The 18,837-nt window shown below is 39.5% G+C and overlaps 1 protein-coding gene and 1 non-coding gene across 2 annotated transcripts in view; one reads left to right on the top strand and one right to left on the bottom strand.

The window, feature by feature from the left end:
* Positions 1-409: 409 nt before the first annotated feature.
* Positions 410-18,837, bottom strand: part of LRPPRC (leucine rich pentatricopeptide repeat containing) — a 123,665-nt gene continuing 105,237 nt past the window's right edge. Inside the window, exons 32-38 of the mRNA XM_026456105.1 lie at positions 16,773-16,977; positions 14,295-14,434; positions 14,052-14,167; positions 11,460-11,534; positions 9,075-9,159; positions 3,795-3,937; positions 410-2,740 (exon numbers count right to left, since the gene is read on the bottom strand). Of these exons, the coding sequence (XP_026311890.1) occupies positions 2,684-2,740; positions 3,795-3,937; positions 9,075-9,159; positions 11,460-11,534; positions 14,052-14,167; positions 14,295-14,434; positions 16,773-16,977 (821 nt within the window). The 3' untranslated portion in view covers positions 410-2,683. The remainder of the gene's footprint in view (positions 2,741-3,794; positions 3,938-9,074; positions 9,160-11,459; positions 11,535-14,051; positions 14,168-14,294; positions 14,435-16,772; positions 16,978-18,837) is intronic.
* Positions 7,163-7,269, top strand: LOC111528873. The gene has a single exon (XR_002727185.1). It is a non-coding gene; the product is annotated as a U6 spliceosomal RNA (small nuclear RNA).

Below are 18,837 nucleotides of genomic sequence, written 5' to 3' on the forward strand. Positions count from 1 at the left end.
TTTTAATTTACAATTCTAAGACTGAAGTCTTTTGAAATGGCTTAAAGTACTTGTGCAAACATTTGATAAGATAAAAACAAAGGTGCCAGTTGGGTGCAGGACCTCATGCCTGTAATCCCAACATTTTGGGAGGCTGAGGTGGGTGAACTTCTTGAGCCCGTAAGTTCAAGACCAGCCTGGGTAACTGGACAAAACCCCGTTTATTCAAATTAATATAAAAAAATTAGCTGGCTGTGGTGGCATGCACCTGTAGCCCCAGTTACTTGGGAATCTGAGGTGGGAGGATCACCTGAGCCTGGGAGGTCAACACTGCAGTGAGCTGTGATCATGCCACTGCTCTCCAGGCTGGGCAACAGAGTGAGACTGTTTTAAAAAAAAAAAAAAAAAAAAAAAGGCAGCAGCAGCCCACATTTAGAGTATACTTTATTCAAAGCATTTCAGTTAAAATTATACTGCATTCAAATACATGAACATATAATTATATATAAAATACTATAGTTTTCAAGTTTATAATGACATCTTTTTAGAATTAGCTGCTTATAATTTGAGTGTAAACATATTACAGAAAGCTGCTAAATTTTGTTTATATTTCTACTTAAATTCAATTTAGCTATTAGATATTTAGAACCCTCAAAAGCCCACCTACAGTATATAGTTATTATACTTTAAATATTTATATTCAATAGGGGAACCAATACAGTGCAAAAGATATTAGAATAGCTAGTGGTTTGTAATGCCCCCCGCTGCTGTTTAGCGTTCTAGATAAGGAGGTCTTACCTATTTCCTCTGTATTACACTCACATTTTACCAGAGTCCACATACAGGGCCAGTGTAGAGTCACTTCATGCAAATGAGATGGTACTTTCAGTTTCCCCAAAGACTGTGAAATCCAGATTACACCCCAAGGTTATGCCTCACCTTGGAGACCTATTTTAATGAATGTCAATTAGTGAATGTTGACTAACTTGTCATTAGCATGATTGCAAAAAATAAGGCCTACTTCAGTGCAATCACTAAAGATGTACACAGGAGTGAGGCTCTTGGCCAGGTGTGTAATACCAGTACTTTGGGGGGCTGAAGCGAGGGCAGAGGGAGGATCACTTGAGGCCAGGAGTTCGAGACCAACCTGGCCAACATGGTGAAACTCCATCTTTACTATACAAAAATTAGCTGCGTATGGTGGCGCACGCCTGTAATCCCAGCTACCTGGGAGGCTGAGGCACGAGAATCACTTGAACCTGGGAGGCGGAGATTGCAGTGAGCTGAGATTGCACCACTGCACTTCGGCTTGAGCAACAGGGCGAGACTCTAGCTCAAAAAAAAAAAGACTCCTGGCAAACCTGTAACATGTGCAGGTCCTGCACCTGGGCAGTGCTCAAGGCACTATGTCCACTGGGCCAAGACTCAACATTGGCCACGCTCCCTGCTTCCTTAAATCTAAGGCCACAAAAAGAGTTGAAGTAAAAGCCTGGCTAATACCATGACGACATTTACTTTCTGGCTTCCCGCCATCAACCCTCCCTCTCACACCATCTGCGGGCAGGTAGCAGATGCAGGAGAGATAGTCCCACGAGACAGAAGGTCAACAGCACAAGTTGTTGTCCCCAAGGCAAGGTCTCCCCTGATGTGAACAGTGTGACACAAGTTGGTATTGAAACTGAACAGCAGGGACTTACCAAATTCAAATGAACAAGCAATACCCCAAAATGGGAAGAGTTCTCAAAACATTTTCAACATTTTGGTAATTATGTCATCTCCAGTTAGGTCGATATTCTGTATTAAGACATGTTTTATAATGGCAAACTCTCTTGACTACCTATCTTAGAATTTTTTTTTGAAGTCACTATTTACAGTGTAGATATTAACAGGCATGAGAGTCAATATAGGGATAACTTTTATTTTAAAAAATTAAATACAAACCAATATTTTGCCCCTTCATAGATGAAACCACATCTTTTCAGGATATGAGTATAAAGTAACAAGCCTAGGGCAGAGCTTGTGCTGACAAAGTCCTGAAACTAAAGAGAGGAAACACATCGCTCTACTTTGGGGTAAGTCATGACCAAGACTCAATTTCAGAGACGTTCCATGAACAGAGGTGCTTGGAAGCCACGGTGGCAGAAGGGAGAGAGGGGGAAGTATGCCGAAGAGCCTCCAGGCATGACAGACAGCCCCCTGACCCAGCACAAGTGACAGGCCCTTTGGGTCTCTGCTTCTCACTGGAAAATGATGAAGGCTAGATCTGATGACTCCTAGTGCCAACATTTAATGAAATTTGAAAGTTATGCAGGACTTCACACATGTAAGGAATTGTTATATTGCAGAATATTATGCAATAGAAAGTTCATAATCACTATACTTAGCTCTAAAATTTTTCAGAGAAATAGCAGACTAATAAGCGAGTCTAAACAGAGCAGGGAAACCAAAGAGCCAATTAGGGGAAGAATCTTGAAAAAGTATGGCTTCCCACAGCAGCAGCACTGAGGAAAATGCTATCAATTTATGCCAGAGGAAAAAAAACTCCAAAAATATCCGATAACCAAGCACACAGTTATGGTCAATAAGACTTTGAACATGTGTCACACAAAGAAAATTTTCATTTATTTTTCCCTTCAAATACACTTCAAAATAACATGTAGATACAGAATCACAAATATATACAAAACAGTATCGCCTGCTTATTTCAGGAAGAATTTTCCCTCAATTCTTTTAGCTGCTGTACATAAAATTCAAAGCTTTCCTGTTAAGGAGAAAAAAAGAGGGAAAGTTAGAGATAAAGCTACCAGCGAGAGGTGATGGTACAAAACTTAAAAACTCATAAACACTACCAACTGGTAGCTAAGACGGCCAGGCCCATGGAAGATGCTGCCCCTCAAGCTTCAGCACTCCTTGTTTCATTAAATCACAAGTTTAAGGCCTTGGGTTCAGAGTCAAAGTTAGCAGCAGGAGTTAGGGTACGTGTGTATGTGCAAGCATGTGTGAATGTGCACATATGGAGGTATTTACACCTGGGTATGGAAGGCTGAGGTGTTAGAAATAAACATGGTGTAGTGACTTTCAGTTCAATGATGCAACAAAAAGGAATTGTGCTTATGTGATTTCTCTTATTAAAGGAAACAGGCCAGGTGCAGTGGCTCACGCCTGTAATCCCAGCACTTTGGGAGGCCGAGATGGGTGGATCACGAGGTCAGCAGTTCAAGACCAGCATGGTCAACATGGTGAAACCCCATCTCTACTAAAAACACAAACATTTGCCAGGCATGGGGGCAGGCCCCTGTAATCCCAGCTACTCGGGAGGCTGAGGCAGGAGAATCGCTTGAACCCGGGAGGCGGAGCTTGCAGTGAGCCGAGACCGCGCCATTGCACTCCAGCCTGGGCGACAGAGCGAGACTCCGTCTCCAAAAAAAAACTTCCCTACATGAAGAAATAAAAACCAACTTATGTAAATGAACAAGTAATTACCAGTGACATAATATGCTTGGCTGTTGAACTACAGGCCATTAAATCCTATTTCAAGTTGAAATGACAGAACTGCCCCAAGGACATTTGGTAAATCCATGCCTATAGCTGAAGGTCTGAGACAGACCTTGATTTTAAACTGTGGCCCCAGAGAGCTATGTTCTCCCACTGCTGCAGCCAAGGCACGCTGCTCAGTCCTTCAAGCCATCCCCTGAGGGTTCTTCACAGAGATCTAATCCTCATGTAATTAAGTCTTCAACTTATTTTCTTATACATTGTTATGAAGCGTACATCAATCTGTAGAGGTATTTTCCCTTTAATTAAGAAATACTCACAGGGGGTTCAGTGAAAGGGACAGACTCTCCAGCATTCTTCAGCAAAACTGCATAACGCTTGAGAAACAGATCACTCAATTTTACATTCTTTGCAGTCAAATGTTCATACAGTGCTTTAGCAGATGTGACATCTTTCTCTGAGACTGACAAAGAAAGAACTATATTAATCAGAGATAAAGACAACCTATCTTACTCTTTTCACCAAAACACTTAGCCACTCAGGGATGGCTGGATCCCTTCATCCCATGGCAAATGAACACTTAACAACCTTCAGTAAGAAGCCACACTCAGAATCTACCATCTCCCTCACTTCTCTACATCCCTCATTCAGCATCACTCACTTTGAAGGAGAAGAAAATGACAAATAAGGCTACATTTAAAGGCCTTTAGAATAATATTAATGGTACCATTCACTTAGGTTATTACATTATTTTGAAGACCTATGATAGTTCAAGTGACCACAAACTGAAGTCCTCGGTTATAAAATAAAACAGATACACCATTCAATCCCCTTTGGCTTAAAACCACTTTGAAATCAAGATAATCCAGGAACTCTTGTGGAGAGGGACATGTCAATTATGGAGAAAGCTACATCAAGATCATCAGCTCAACACCAAAAAAGCTTTTCATCTTTCGATTGTGAAATAAATATGGGGAATATAGTTAGCTACAATGATACACACAAAAAACCCTATAGGCCAGGTGCAGTGGCTCATGCCTCTAATCCCAGCACTTTGGGAGGCCAAGGTGGGCGGATCACGAGGTCAGGAGATGGAGACCATCCTGGCTAACATGGTGAAACCCTGTCTCTATTAAAAATACAAAAAATTAGCTGGGCATGGTGGTGGGCGCCTGTAGTCCCAGTTACTTGGGAGGCTGAGGCAGGAGAATGGCGTGAACCTGGGAGGCGGAGCTTGCAGTGAGCCGAGATCAGGCCACTGCACTCCAGCCTGGGTAACAGAGTGAGACTCCGTCTCAAAAAAAAAAAAAAAAAACCATTAAAAAAACCCTATAAGAAGACATTAACTAGTTTCACTTAAGTGAATGATGAAATAGCTTAGGAGCCAAATTTGGCTGTCTACTTACTTGTGGCTGACTTGTGGAAATTTTTTAGTTTACCATCAAGATCGTAAGGGCTCTGCTAACAATTACTGCTGGTAATTCAACTCTTTAATTTTGCATTAGATTGTTAGCATCTAACCACCAAATAAACCCCTGCCCTACGCTGACTCTGATATTGTCAATCGCAACTCCAGCAGCACCAGGGGAACCCCTAAGGTGGATATGAGAAGTTCAGCAATCAGAGTCTCCCAAAGTGGAATGAGGGTGAATGACTCCTCAGCTCTTAGAGGAGCTGGAACACATCTTTGCTGTTTCTATGAAGTCAACTTCTTGTGTAAATCCTTTATTCCCCTCCCTAAGGAGCTGAACCCTTCCCCTACTACTATCAAGGGCTCAAGCTCTATCTTCTAGGAAGCTGCTCTGAAAATTCCAGCATCTTGCCTTTCTTTACTTCTTGATTTTCTACCTTCCTCCCAAGATGGATTACCTAATTTAATAGTAACACATACAGTTTTAGGTGTTTGACACGATTTCACATTACAGGCATACTTGGCTTTAATGTACTTTACAGATGTTGCGTTATATACAAATTGAAGGTTTGTGGTAACCCTGCCTTGAGCAAGTCTATCAATGCCATTTTTCCAACAGTATGTGCTTACTTTGTGTCTCTGTGTCACATTCTGGTAATTCTTGGAATATTTCAAACTTATTATTATATCTGTTATGGTGATCTGTGACCAGTGATCTTTGATGTTGCTATTGTAATTGTTTGGGGGGGGGGGGTGCTATGAACCATGCACACGGAAGACGGCAAACTTGAGAAATGTGTTCTGACTGCGATGTTGACTAGCAGTTCTCCCGTCTTCCTCTCCTCAGGCCTCCCTATTCTCTGAGACACAATATTGAAATTAGGCCAACTAAAAACTCTATAATAGCTTGTAAGTGTTCAAGTGAAAGGAAGAGTCACACATCTCTCATTTTAAATCAAAAGTGAGAAATGATTAAGCTTAGCTTACTGAGGAAGGCATGTCAAAAGTCGAGATAGGCTGAAAGTAAGGCTTCTTGCGTGGAACAGCCAGTTGTGAATGCAAAGGAAAAGTCCTTGAAGGAAATTAAAAGTGCTACTCCACTGAACACACAAATGATAAGAAACTGACACAGCCTTACTGCTGACACGGAGAAAGTTTTATTGGTCTGGATATAAGATCAAACCAGCCGCTGGGCACGGTGGCTCAAGCCTGTAATCAATCCCAGCACTTTGGGAGGCCGAGACGGGCGGATCACGAGGTCAGGAGATCGAGACCATCCTGGCTAATACTGTGAAACCTCGTCTCTACTAAAAAAATACAAAAAACTAGCCGGGCGTGGCGGCAGGCGCCTGTAGTCCCAGCTACTCGGGAGGCTGATGCGGGAGAATGGCGTAAACCCGGGAGGAGGAGCTTGCAGTGAGCTGAGATCCGGCCACTGCACTCCAGCCTGGGCAACAGAGCGAGACTTAGTCTCAAAAAAAAAAAAAAAAAAAAAAAAAAAAAAAAAAAAAAAAAAAAAAAAGATCAAATCAGCCTCAACATTCCCTTAAAAGCCAAAACCTAATCCAGTGCAAGACCGTAACACTCTTCAATTCTATGAAGGCTGAGAGAGGTGAAGAAGTTATAAAAGGAAAGTCTGAAGCTAGCAGAGGCTGGTTCTTGAGGTTTAAGGAGAGAAGCCATCTCTATGACATAAAAGTCCAAGGTGAAGCAGCAAATGCTGATGCAGAAGCTACAGCAGGTTATCCAGAAAATCTAGCTAAGACCACTGATGAAGGCAGCTACAATGAACGACAGGATACTCAATGTAGATAAAACACTCATATTACAAGATGTCATCTAAGACTTTCATAGCTAGAGAGGAAAAGCCAACGCTGGCTTCACAGGACAGGCTGACTCTATTTTCAATGGCTAATGCAGCTGGTGACTTTAAGTTGAAGCCAGTGCTCACTTACCATTCCCAAATCCTAGCGCCCTTAAGAATTATGCTAAATTTATTCTGCCTGTGTTCTATAAATGGAACAACAAAGCCTGGAGGACAGCACTGATGTTTATACATGGTTTACTGAGTATTTAAAGCCTGCTGTAGAGACCTACTGCTCAGGAAAAAAAAGATTCCTTTCAAAATATTACTGCTCAGTGATAATGCACCTGGTCACCCAAGAGCTCTGAAGGAGATATACAGGGAGATTAATGTTCTCAGGTGTCCTAATACAACATCCATTCTGCAGCCCATAGATCAAGGAGTAATCTAGACTTTCAAGTCTTACACATTTTGGGCTCACTTCGGCAACACATGCACTAAAATTGGAATGACACAGAGAAGATTAGCATGGCCCCTGCACAAAGATGGCATGCAAATGTGTAAAGCATTCCATGTTTTAAAAATAAAATTAAAACAAAACCAAACATGTTTCATAAGGCTATAGCTGACACAGACAGTGATTCTTCTGATGGATCTGGGCAAAGTAAACTGAAAACCCTCTGGGAAGGGTTCACCATTCTAGATGCCATTAACAAATGTTGAAGCCACTGCTCACTTACATTTCATGGTAAGTGAGCAGTGGCTTCAACATTTGTTCTTAATGGCATCTTTAACAGGACTTTGGGAGAAGCTGACTCCAACCCTCGTGGATGAACCCCTTCGAGGATCTCAAGATCTCTGTGGAGGAAATCACTGCAGATGTGGTGGAAATAGCAAGACAACTAGAAGCAGAAGTGGAGCCTGAAGATGTGACTGAACTGCTGCAATTTCATGATCAAACCTAACATGATGAGAAGCTGTTTCCTATGGATGAGCAAAGACAGTGGTTTCTTGAGAAGGAATTTACTCTTGGTGAAGATGCTGTGAACACTGTTTGGATGACAGCAAAGGATTTAGAATATGGCATACATTTAGTTAATAAAGCAATTGTATGGTTTGAGAAGACTGACTCCAATTTTGAAAAGACGTTCAACTGCAGATAAAATGCTAACAAACAACATCGCATAGTACAGAGAAATCTTTCATGAAAGGAAAAGTCAGCTGATGTGGCAAACTTTATTGTTGTCTTATTTTAAGACACCTCAACCTTCAGCAATCATCACCCTGATCATTCAGCAGCCATCAACATTGAGGCAAGACCTTCTACCAGCAAGATTACGACTCACTGAAGGCTCAGATGATTAACTATTTTTAGCAATAAAGTATTTTAAAATTAAGGTATGTATTTTTAAAAAACACAACGCTATTGCACACTTAATACACTACATTATCGTGTAAATGTAACTTTTATATGCACTGGGAAACCAAAAAATTCATGTAACTCACTTTGTTCATTATATATTTGCTTTAATGTGGTGGTCTGGGACCATATCTTCCAGGTATGCCTGTGTTTAGTTACTGGAAATTTGAGAAATTTTATGACTATATCTCTATTTTGAAATACAGAATGTTCTCCTTAGAAGTATAGAAAAAGAGAACTGACTTACTAATTCTGACACCTGAGTCTGTTGTCCTCCCATAGATAAAATCAATGAAACAATTATTTACCCTATGCCTCCAGTGAGCAAATCAGTGGGCAACAGATGGAGAGATGATCGTGATTGAGAAATGCTAACATTTATTTTGATGACTGAGGAAACTTTAGACTAGTTTCCTTTCATATGTGATTGTCTGGCAACCAGGGAACAAACTGGTTAAAAGACCAGAATTTGAACTGGGACGTAAAAACCTTGGGCTACTTTTTAATCAAGGGTCTGTCATTTCAAAGGAGTAGCAGGCAAGCAGAGAGGGTACTGAAGGAGCAAGAAGGCCGGTTAAGTGAGTCTCAAATTTCTGCTTGTTTCAGGTGGCAGGCCCTTGGGGAGACTGAACTAGTTTCTGATATATAAGTCCAAGAGGATTTCTAGGTCTTTCCAGGAGCCTGGGATTCTACTCAATATACCTGGACTGCTCGGAAGATGTTCAGTAATACTTTTTAATGTTAAAGTTATATGCATAATTTCATATTTTTCTTAATATATAGTTTAAAAACATATTCCAGCACTGAGTTATTTATATCATAATTATCTGATATTTAGGATTACTGCCTTTGAGCTGAAGACCGACTTAGTTGACCATACTACAAGTCATTTACATAATATAGACACTTAAATAATAAAGCCATTTAAATAATCCAATAATATAGTCAAATTAAACTTATATTACCATAGCTTTTCATGAGGGAACTATATGCTTCTTCCTTTTCATTTAATTCAGGAATCAATTCTAACAGAGATTTCAGAGTTGATGCCTAGGAAATTAAATAAAGGTAATATTACCAAAACCTCAAATTAACAGTGAATTAGAACACTGACAAAGCAACCCTATATTAAAATTTTGCAGGCCGGGCGTGGTGGCTCAAGCCTGTAATCCCAGCACTTTGGGAGGCCGAGACGGGCGGATCACGAGGTCAGGAGATCGAGACCATCCTGGCTAACACGGTGAAACCCCGTCTCTACTAAAAAAACGACAAAAAACTAGCCGGGCGAGGTGGCGGTGCCTGTAGTCCCAGCTACCCGGGAGGCTGAGGCAGGAGAATGGCGTGAACCCGGGAGGCGGAGCTTGCAGTGAGCTGAGATCCGGCCACAGCACTCCAGCCCGGGTGACAAGAGCGAGACGCCGTCTCAAAAAAAAAAAAAAAAAAAAAAAAATTTTTCACAATAATTATAACAGAACTGCCTCTTCAATTTAATGGACTATTGTCCCTTGTATATTAGCATTTGATATTGACTCAATAATCTACAGCTAAGACAAACCAGCATTTTTCACAAGTTAATGCAATTCCACTTACATTTCTACGAATATTTTCCTGGAATATGATAACCACTGCTTCTTTTGTCAAGCGGTGACCGTACCATACCAAGAAGTTATAAGATTCCCCAGGGCAGAGAGATAACCCTATCTTTAGGTGCCACAACTGGTTGATGAGATTGTAAAGAACTCAGTTAAAACATTCTGAAGTTTTACCCACTTGACATACAAAAAAGAGCATTTCTAGGATCTCACTGAAATTTTTACTTATTTCTTCCAGGGAATATGCAGACTCAGCTATGGTTTTATTTCCCGTAGCAAGTGAATACAGAACTGCTATGCCCTAATGAATATCTGAGTATTTCCCACCCTACTCCAACATCGCCGGATAAATCCATGACGGACATATAAACATTTATGCCTTCTTCCCATCTCACCAAGAGGAGCAAAATCTGGCTTAACTATTCTACTGTCAAACAATGGAACACTGTTAACAGGCATCTTAAAAACCCTAACTCCTTTTTATAGCATGTTTATTCAGTCCACACCAGGACCTGCATCCTCCCAGGGCTGCTTCTATTTTAAATTCTCCTGGGTGGAATGTTCTAAGCAGATATATTGCTGTGCATTTCCCGTCCCATCTCCTGGACAAGGCAACAGGTACTTGGCACAGTCCCACATGTGGACTGACAAGTGCTTTTCAGATTCCTTGTACTTTTTAATCACAAATGTAAAAATGTAGCCTCTCTGACAGGAAAGAAAGGGCAATTAAATACTTTCTAAAAGTTGTTTATAGTAAATAAATACATGAGTCACAGATGCAACGAAGCAAATTTTTAAAAAGTGTAGGTATATTTAGGGGAAGTGTGTAGAAATTAAGGAAAATGTAGATCTCCCAAAATGGACACAGCCTAAATGTTTCAAATAAAACAAGCATCACAGTTGGCATGTGGTTTGAAACTTCATAAAGAACCCAAATAAACTAAAAATGTAGTTTCTGGTGTACAAGAGGTAAAATGAGATCTAAGAGAAATTTAACTTTATACTTACTGTTAAACATCAATAGAATTTAATATACCTACTATGTACCCACAGAAATTTTAAATAATAAAAAATTTTTCAAAAGGACTTGGTTCTGTTACACACTCACCCACCCCTTTTACAGTTTTTTTTTTTTTTAAAGTAACTGTACAAATTTTAGAATATTTGTGGCTCCATATCAATTTGAAAGCCAAGTGGCTCATTTACCTGATGGTTTATACCTGATAAATACGTGCTGGGAGACACTCTGGAGTATACATTTCCCTTGGCAGTGCTTCTGCATTGTTAACTGTCCCAAGGTGACCTAAGCAATGTAATTTTAATCTTCCTTCTTTTTTTTTTTTTTTTTTTTCAGTAAAGACAAGGTTTTGCCATGTTGGTCAGGCTGGTCTCAAACGCCTGACCTCAAGTGATCCACCCACCTCGGCCTCCCAAAGTGCTGGGATTACAGGTGTGAGCCACCATGCCCAGCCGAATCTTGCATTTTTTAAGGGCCTTTTCTTGGAGCTCTCAATGCGTAACTATGTAAGTGGAAAATTCCTGCATGAACTTGTTTTACATTTCTAGTTACAGCTAAAAGACGACAAAACTGACTCTATTAACATCCTCTAAAAGTAGGTAAGTAAAGACAAGAAAAGTCTTGAATCTCTACTGTATTCTCAAATAAGATCCTGAACCAACGCCTTTTATGTTAAATTCAATACTTCTGAGCAAGGCACATGCAGTATCGTTGATTTGTTAGCAAGTAAAGCAGAGTACCTTTCCTTGTTTCCCAGAATTTCTAAGGAAGAACAGCAACAAAATCGGGGTTTGTTCAGCAATTGCACCACATCTCTAAAAATTAAAACATTATTCAGTAAGTGAAGGTTTCTGATAAACAAGCGGATCAAACTGAATATTTCCAATTAAGAAAGTTCACAATAATACAGTAGTGTATTATTACCAATAGGAAGGCCTAATAGTCGACTATTATTTTTTAAGGCAAGAAAAAAGAAAACAAGTGTAAGCTATGCCAAGCTTTGCTAAATGCTGTCCTTGGCATTGCAAGTATAAAGTTTGTTTAAAAAGAAAAGGGAAAAATTAAACTAATGCTTCAACAACCACAGAATAAGGTTTAGGACTGCAAAGAAAGAGGAAAAAAAGAAACACTATTCCTCTCCAATTATACTGCCAAGCATTCACAAGTGAGCTAGGGATCATAAGGTTAATTATACATTTAATAAGGTGTCAGGGAGATAACTGCTCGTTTCTTTATAAAAATTAAAATGTACAAAGCAAGTTCTCTTTAAAGTATAATTACCTACACTTATGCATACAAAAGGACTGATTTCAATCTCTCTATTTTATAAAAGGCTTTCATTGCAACAGACAGCCAGCGCTTGAGAAAGAGACCAAAGTTAAACTCAAAAAAAAAAAAGTTTGTATGACAGACCAGATAAATCAAGTGTCTATCCAATCTTAGATGCTATAGTAAAATCAAATATAGCAAGACAATATTTTAGTTTACACTCATCACAGATGTCATTCTTTTAAGTTTCTAAAAGAACACTGCTCTTTCAAAGCTTTAAAACACTGTCAATACTAAAACTAATGGTATAAAAAGAACTTTTTAGGGACACACAGAACATTTACATTATGCACTGATGTTTTTGACATCTGTGAATAAAGTATTCTTCGCTGCGGCAAGAATAATCTCTTACTGTTTGACAAGCAAGTAAAGGATGGGTGAAGGGTTTATCATCTGAAACCCCAGTCTAGTGATGAGATGGTAAATGAAAAGACTCTGCTGTGGCATCAACACTCAGCTACCACCAAGAGCCCTTCGGTGAGGTCACTGCAGATAACGCAGTTCTTTCTGAGGGAGTAGGTACCATCCCTGCTGCCTCCCACCTAGGCAGCTGTCAATCGTGCTCTTCAAGAAAAACCTTCATTATGGCAGAGAACAAGCTGGTAGATGAAGTACCAAGTGCCACTTTCTAAAGAACTATCAAAAGGATGTGTTAAAACTGATTGCATACCATCATGTGTATAATTAGATATGTATATACTTATTATACCCCTAGTAGGTACTTAGATATGTACGTATGAAGATAAAGCATGAGTATCTTTTCTTTTTTTTTTTTTTTTTTACCACGGAAGATAGCAAAACAAAACAATTTTAAAAGTCCTGAAATCCCTATCATAAACTGCCTTTCCCTTAAAATTAAAAAAAAAAAAAAAAAAAATCAAAGGGAAAAAAAGTAAACAAGCAAACAAAGCAAGAAAATTCCCAGTGAACTGGAATTTCTCTTCTCCAGCAACAAAAGTAAGAGTCTGAGAAGCAGTGCTAATTCATCCTTTATAAAACTGTTAACAGAGACCCAGTTTTTCAAGAATTCCTTTTAAAAATGGCTTAGATTCTACTGTCAAACTAGATGAACTTTAAGGATCAAAACTGGAGGTCAAGCACATGGGTACAGTTTTACTTTCCCTATCTACTAAAGATCTTTCGCAGCTGGTAAATATGTAAGGGAATATAATACTATTTACGATCAGAAATTGGTCCCAGGCCTCAATTTGACACAGGGAGTCTACACAAACACAGCCGTTGGCGGGATCACGGTGACTGTTTGACTGCCACCTGCTGGGAAGGGGCTCCCCAGCGGTGCCTGTTTGTGTACATTGCCAGTGGCAGCTCCGATCACCCACTGCTCTGTCGGCACTTGGTGTAGCTTTATATTTAGTGCTGTTAAAATGGCATGAATGCAGTTGTCTCCTTCCCTGAAGATTGCTAATTTAACTGAGAGTGCGGGCCACAGAGACCTGCATTTGTCATTTAATGTGTCTGTGACACACAAGTGAATAGAAAGCATATTCAACTCTTAATAAACCTTGAATAAGGCACTGAGAATGTTTGAGTATTCAAGTGAGAAGCTGTACTTGAAAAGCAAACATTTCCTACTTTTTGTTTGCAAACTGTGTTGCCATGGTGATGCACAGTATCTAGAGCATTTGAGAAATTAAAGTAGAAAATAAAAGAAATTGTTGTTTTGCATTACCTATCTGCACAGAAACATTTGCCTTTAATTATTTCAGTAAAACTCATTGCCCCCTACTTACTCCCCACCTTGCTCCCTTCCAACCTTAATTCTAAGGACATTTCTGGTTTGATCTGGGATCTTTAAAAACAAGTAACCTAAAACCTACCATCCAGTCCTTGTCCTGCAACCTTGATTCACACTGAATTTAAACAGGCTAGCTGCGCACCACACTGAATTTCCAGTATTCCACCATACACCTATGTCTAGTAATTTCTCAGTTTACTTCTTGCAAGCTTCGAGCCCCACTGCTCCATGAGTGGAGGGTCATTACCTGTAGGAGAGCTCTGGCATCATCCACCTTGCCTGCGTCCACAAGTTGAAGGAAAAAATCAGTGACAGGTTTATAAATTGCAAACTGATTGGCCAATCTCTCTGCCATGATGCTTACTGGAAAAATGACAGGTAAGAAAAATCATTAGAACAGTGGTATAACTCACCTACCAAAGAAATTTGGTCTAGTCTCAGTAGAGAGAAAATGTGCTTTTGTGTTCTTTAGCATAAACAACTAACTTACTCTTTTCAACTGCTGGTTCCAACTGCTCCTCTATTACTTTTCTGAATAAGTATGCCAAGCCGAAGAATTGGGGTTCAATGACTTGATTCTCTGAAGTAAGCATATTTTCAATGTTTTCTATTGCGACATCTATGTTATTGCTGTTAGAAAAAAGCAAAATAAATTATTTTAAAATTTGCTTTTATATTAATATTGCAGGCAGTTTAGTATAAGAACTTACTTTTACATCCACTCATGCTAATACTTGAGGAAAAAAATGAAATACATTTACAATTAACCAAATAAAAACACTATGCAACTGAAACCCAATCACATTTAAGTAGCAAAAACAATCACTAGCTGGTTCATGCTCCCATGGTTGCTTATCTTATTTCACAGCAGTTGAAACAGTTGCTTGTTTTAACAATGCTCTACAGACAAGATCAAACAACTATATATAGGAGAATTCATGAAGATAACTTAAAAAATTCTGTATCTTAAATATTTTTGCCAGTCTTTGGATATAATTTTTGCTACTCTTTGGATATAAAATGAAAACTTGTATAAATGCTATAATTTTGGCTTTATGATCCACAACTGGTCACTACTGCATAAAAATAGTATTTAACATCCCAGGGTTCTTAAAGATACTGATGATGTTTCAAAAGGCATATATGCATGTCTCTAATTTACAGTCGCCTCAATTTCTTTTTGTCAGGTATGACACATTTGGAAAATACTCAATTTATACTAAAAATCTCAGGAAAAAGTATCCTCACACTTTGAAAAAAATGAGTTACATGGTTATGGTAAAAATTATCTCTGACTATCTTTTTGGTTAAGGTAATCTATAATGGATACCTTACTGTTATGGCATACTAAATCCAATCAGTCAATATTGTGTTGAAATTATTATATTAAACATAAGAATTCTCTAAAAATGGGCCGGGCGTGGTGGCTCAAGCCTGTAATCCCAGCACTTTGGGAGGCCGAGGCGGCCGGATCACAAGGTCAGGAGATCGAGACCATCCTGGCTAACACGGTGAAACCCCGTCTCTACTAAAAAATACAAAAAACTAGCCGGGCGAGGTGGCGGGTGCCTGTAGTCCCAGCTACTCGGGAGGCTGAGGCAGGAGAATGGCGTGAACCCGGGAGGCGGAGCTTGCAGTGAGCTGAGATCTGGCCACTGCACTCCAGCTTGGGCGACAGAGTGAGACTCCGTCTCAAAAAAAAAAAAAAAAGAATTCTCTAAAAATGAATACTCTGTTACAATATATTTTTCTTATAAGTTTTAAAGAATTACTTAATAGTATGTTCTCCAAATCATATAAAACTGTGTTTATATGATAAAACTTTAAAATTCACCCAGTTCTTAGATGAGTAATCTCCTCAATCTTCTGATTTAAAACAATCACATTTTCTTATTAAAGAAAAGTTATATGGCCGGGCGTGGTGGCTCAAGCCTATAATCCCAGCACTTTGGGAGGCCGAGACGGGCGGATCACGAGGTCAGGAGATCGAGACCATCCTGGCTAACACGGTGAAACCCCGTCTCTACTAAAAAATACAAAAAAATTAGCCGGGCGAGGTGGCGGGCGCCTGTAGTCCCAGCTACTCGGGAGGCTGAGGCAGGAGAATGGCGTGAACCCGGGAGGCAGAGCTTGCAGTGAGCTGAGATCTGGCCACAGCACTCCAGCCTGGGCAACAGAGCAAGACTCCGTCTCAAGAAAAAAAAAAAGAAAAGAAAAGTTATATTTGGGGAAATAGTTTGAAAAGGTCAAAACAAAACACAACTGTTTCTCTGCTCAAAGAAAGAACAAACAAAAAACCCTACAAAAACAAACATTACATTTTAATATCATGTCCCATTAAATGTATGCAAGGTTACTAAAGAACATTTTTTCTAAAAGCATATTAAGGGTATCAAATTCCATAAAGTACTTCGCTAGGGGGCTTATTAAAAATCAAGTCCTATTTACTTCTACCGGGGTAATTCTCAAAAGGAATTTAAAGACAGTGGTAAGAAAATCAGCTCTAAATACCTCCCTGGTTTGTGGGGGGGGGGGGGGGGGTTCACAGGGGGGGTAAGGAATATGAATACGGAAATGCACATTTTTAACAAGCTTGCAGGGCCCTCTGCCTCACAATATTCTACTAATACCCTGTCAAATATTACTGACTAACAAATGAGATCATTTTTCACTTCTGAACAAAGTGTTTCGACAACAAGAGGTCTGACATATATACACAAGAATGAGAAAGGAGGTTATCAACTGTGGAGCAAGATTTATGAATTTGGTAAATGCTGTTTATTCTAAGATTTAAGGTAAAGAAAAAACATTTTTCAACATATAATTACTCCCTAATCAGCAACTAATATCAACATTTCCTCTGCAGTTGATACGGTTTCCACATGTCTAAAAGTTTTTAAAAGGTGGTATCTCAGGTAATGCCCATTCTAGTGGCCAATGAAGGAAAAGAAGGCTTGCAAATACTCACTTCTTTATTTGTGCCAAAGCAATGTTATTGATGAAAACCATTTTTGAAAGTCCAAGGGAGTCTTCGAGCCCATTTACCATCTTCTGAACTACTTCTATGTTTTCAACATCACCCTTCATGGCCAATGCCTGGATGAGGCGGGTCACTGCTACCTTAGAAGGGGTCTGCTGCTGATCCAATGCTGTTTTCAGCGTTCTCAGAGCCTCTAAAATACAAGAGCAGGCGACAGGGCTTTTCTTATATGACCTGTGCTGAGTTTCACGCATTCTGAAAACCAGCCTTTAAATATGAACACCAAATGGCCATATACAAAAAGCTATGAATAATTTAGATTACAGAAAATATTAATACTTCATGAGATACCCCCCAAAATTATTTACTTGACTACATAAGATATTTGAGGCCTGAGAAATTTCTTCTTTCAGGCACAGAGAAAATACAAATGTTACCGATAATATGAGTTTCATTTAGGGATAACATTTAGTGACTAAAGTTGGTAAGTTCAAATGAATATAAATAAGAGTTTCTAAAAATTAGAGTTTCCAAAAATGTGTGACTTCTATCCATGTTCATACTTGTCCAGATTTTATTAACTCAAAGATTAAATGATCACTGAAACTTAATATCCCAACAGTTCTTTCTCAAAAACAGTATCTCCCTCTAGGATCAATGTTCCAAACTGAAACATTCAACTTTCACACCAACAAATTTATTTTATGATTAGATGCCCTGTGATTATTTTCTTGCACTAAATTAAAAAAAAAAAATAAAGCCTACTGATTTCCATGAATACAGACAGTCCCTGACTTACGATGGGTTTATGGGGTAGTTAATGCATTGTCACCTTAAGATGAGTTTATCCAGACTTAGCCCCATCGGTAAGTTGAGCAATATCTGTACAATCAATGGAGTTTTGTTTATATGTTTTTTTGAAGTATCACACTTTCAAGTACTTGATTGTAAATAACTATGGAATAGCCTTCTAGCTAACTGACTCATAAAACTGTAGCAAAATCATGATATGAAATAAAGTGGTAGACTAAGGAATAGCATAACAATTACCCCTACCATTATCAAAGAAAACTTATAGCTTTATAGCAACTAAAGCAATGTAACTTAGACAAAACTAAGACTCTCCTAACAGCTTTTCAAGTAAGAACAGCTTAGCTGGGGCCGGGCGCGGTGGCTCAAGCCTGTAATCCCAGCACTTTGGGAGGCCGAGACGGGCAGATCACGAGGTCAGGAGATCGAGACCATCCTGGCTAACACGGTGAAACCCCGTCTCTACTAAAAATACAAAAAAACTAGCTGGGCGAGGTGGCGGGCGCCTGTAGTCTCAGCTACTTGGGAGGCTGAGGCAGGAGAATGGCGTAAACCCGGGAGGCGGAGCTTGCAGTGAGCTGAGATCCGGCCACTGCACTCCAGTCCGGGCGACAGAGCCAGACTCCGCCTCAAAAAAAAAAAAAAAAAAAGAACAGCTTAGCCTTACAGAAAAATGGGGAAAGGGTATTAATTAAAGTCTACTAAAAATACAGTGGAAAGACATGATGAATTTAGTGTTCATTAATGAATAAACAATTTATAATTATTTGGAATACACAATCTAAACCACTCATTCTAAAATGGGAAAAAAGAAAAACAGTTTAAAAAGCATAATCAGTAAGAATTTTAAGGCCGGGCGCGGTGGCTCACGCCTGTAATCCCAGCACTTTGGGAGGCCGAGACGGGCGGATCACGAGGTCAGGAGATCGAGACCATCCTGGCTAACCCGGTGAAACCCCGTCTCTACTAAAAAATACAAAAAACTAGCCGGGCGAGGTGGCGGGCGCCTGTAGTCCCAGCTACTCGGGAGGCTGAGGCAGGAGAATGGCGTGAACCCGGGAGGCAGACCTTGCAGTGAGCGGAGATCTGGCCACTGCACTCCAGCCTGGGCGACAAAGCCAGATTCCGTCTCAAAAAAAAAAAAGAATTTTAAAATACACATGCATATACAGGAAACAAAAAAATGTTTCTATACTATTTTAAAAATATAATTTATAATAAGCTTGATAAAATTTTGTTAATG

Source organism: Piliocolobus tephrosceles, chromosome 15, assembly GCF_002776525.5.
Source record: "Piliocolobus tephrosceles isolate RC106 chromosome 15, ASM277652v3, whole genome shotgun sequence".
NCBI lineage: Eukaryota > Metazoa > Chordata > Mammalia > Primates > Cercopithecidae > Piliocolobus > Piliocolobus tephrosceles.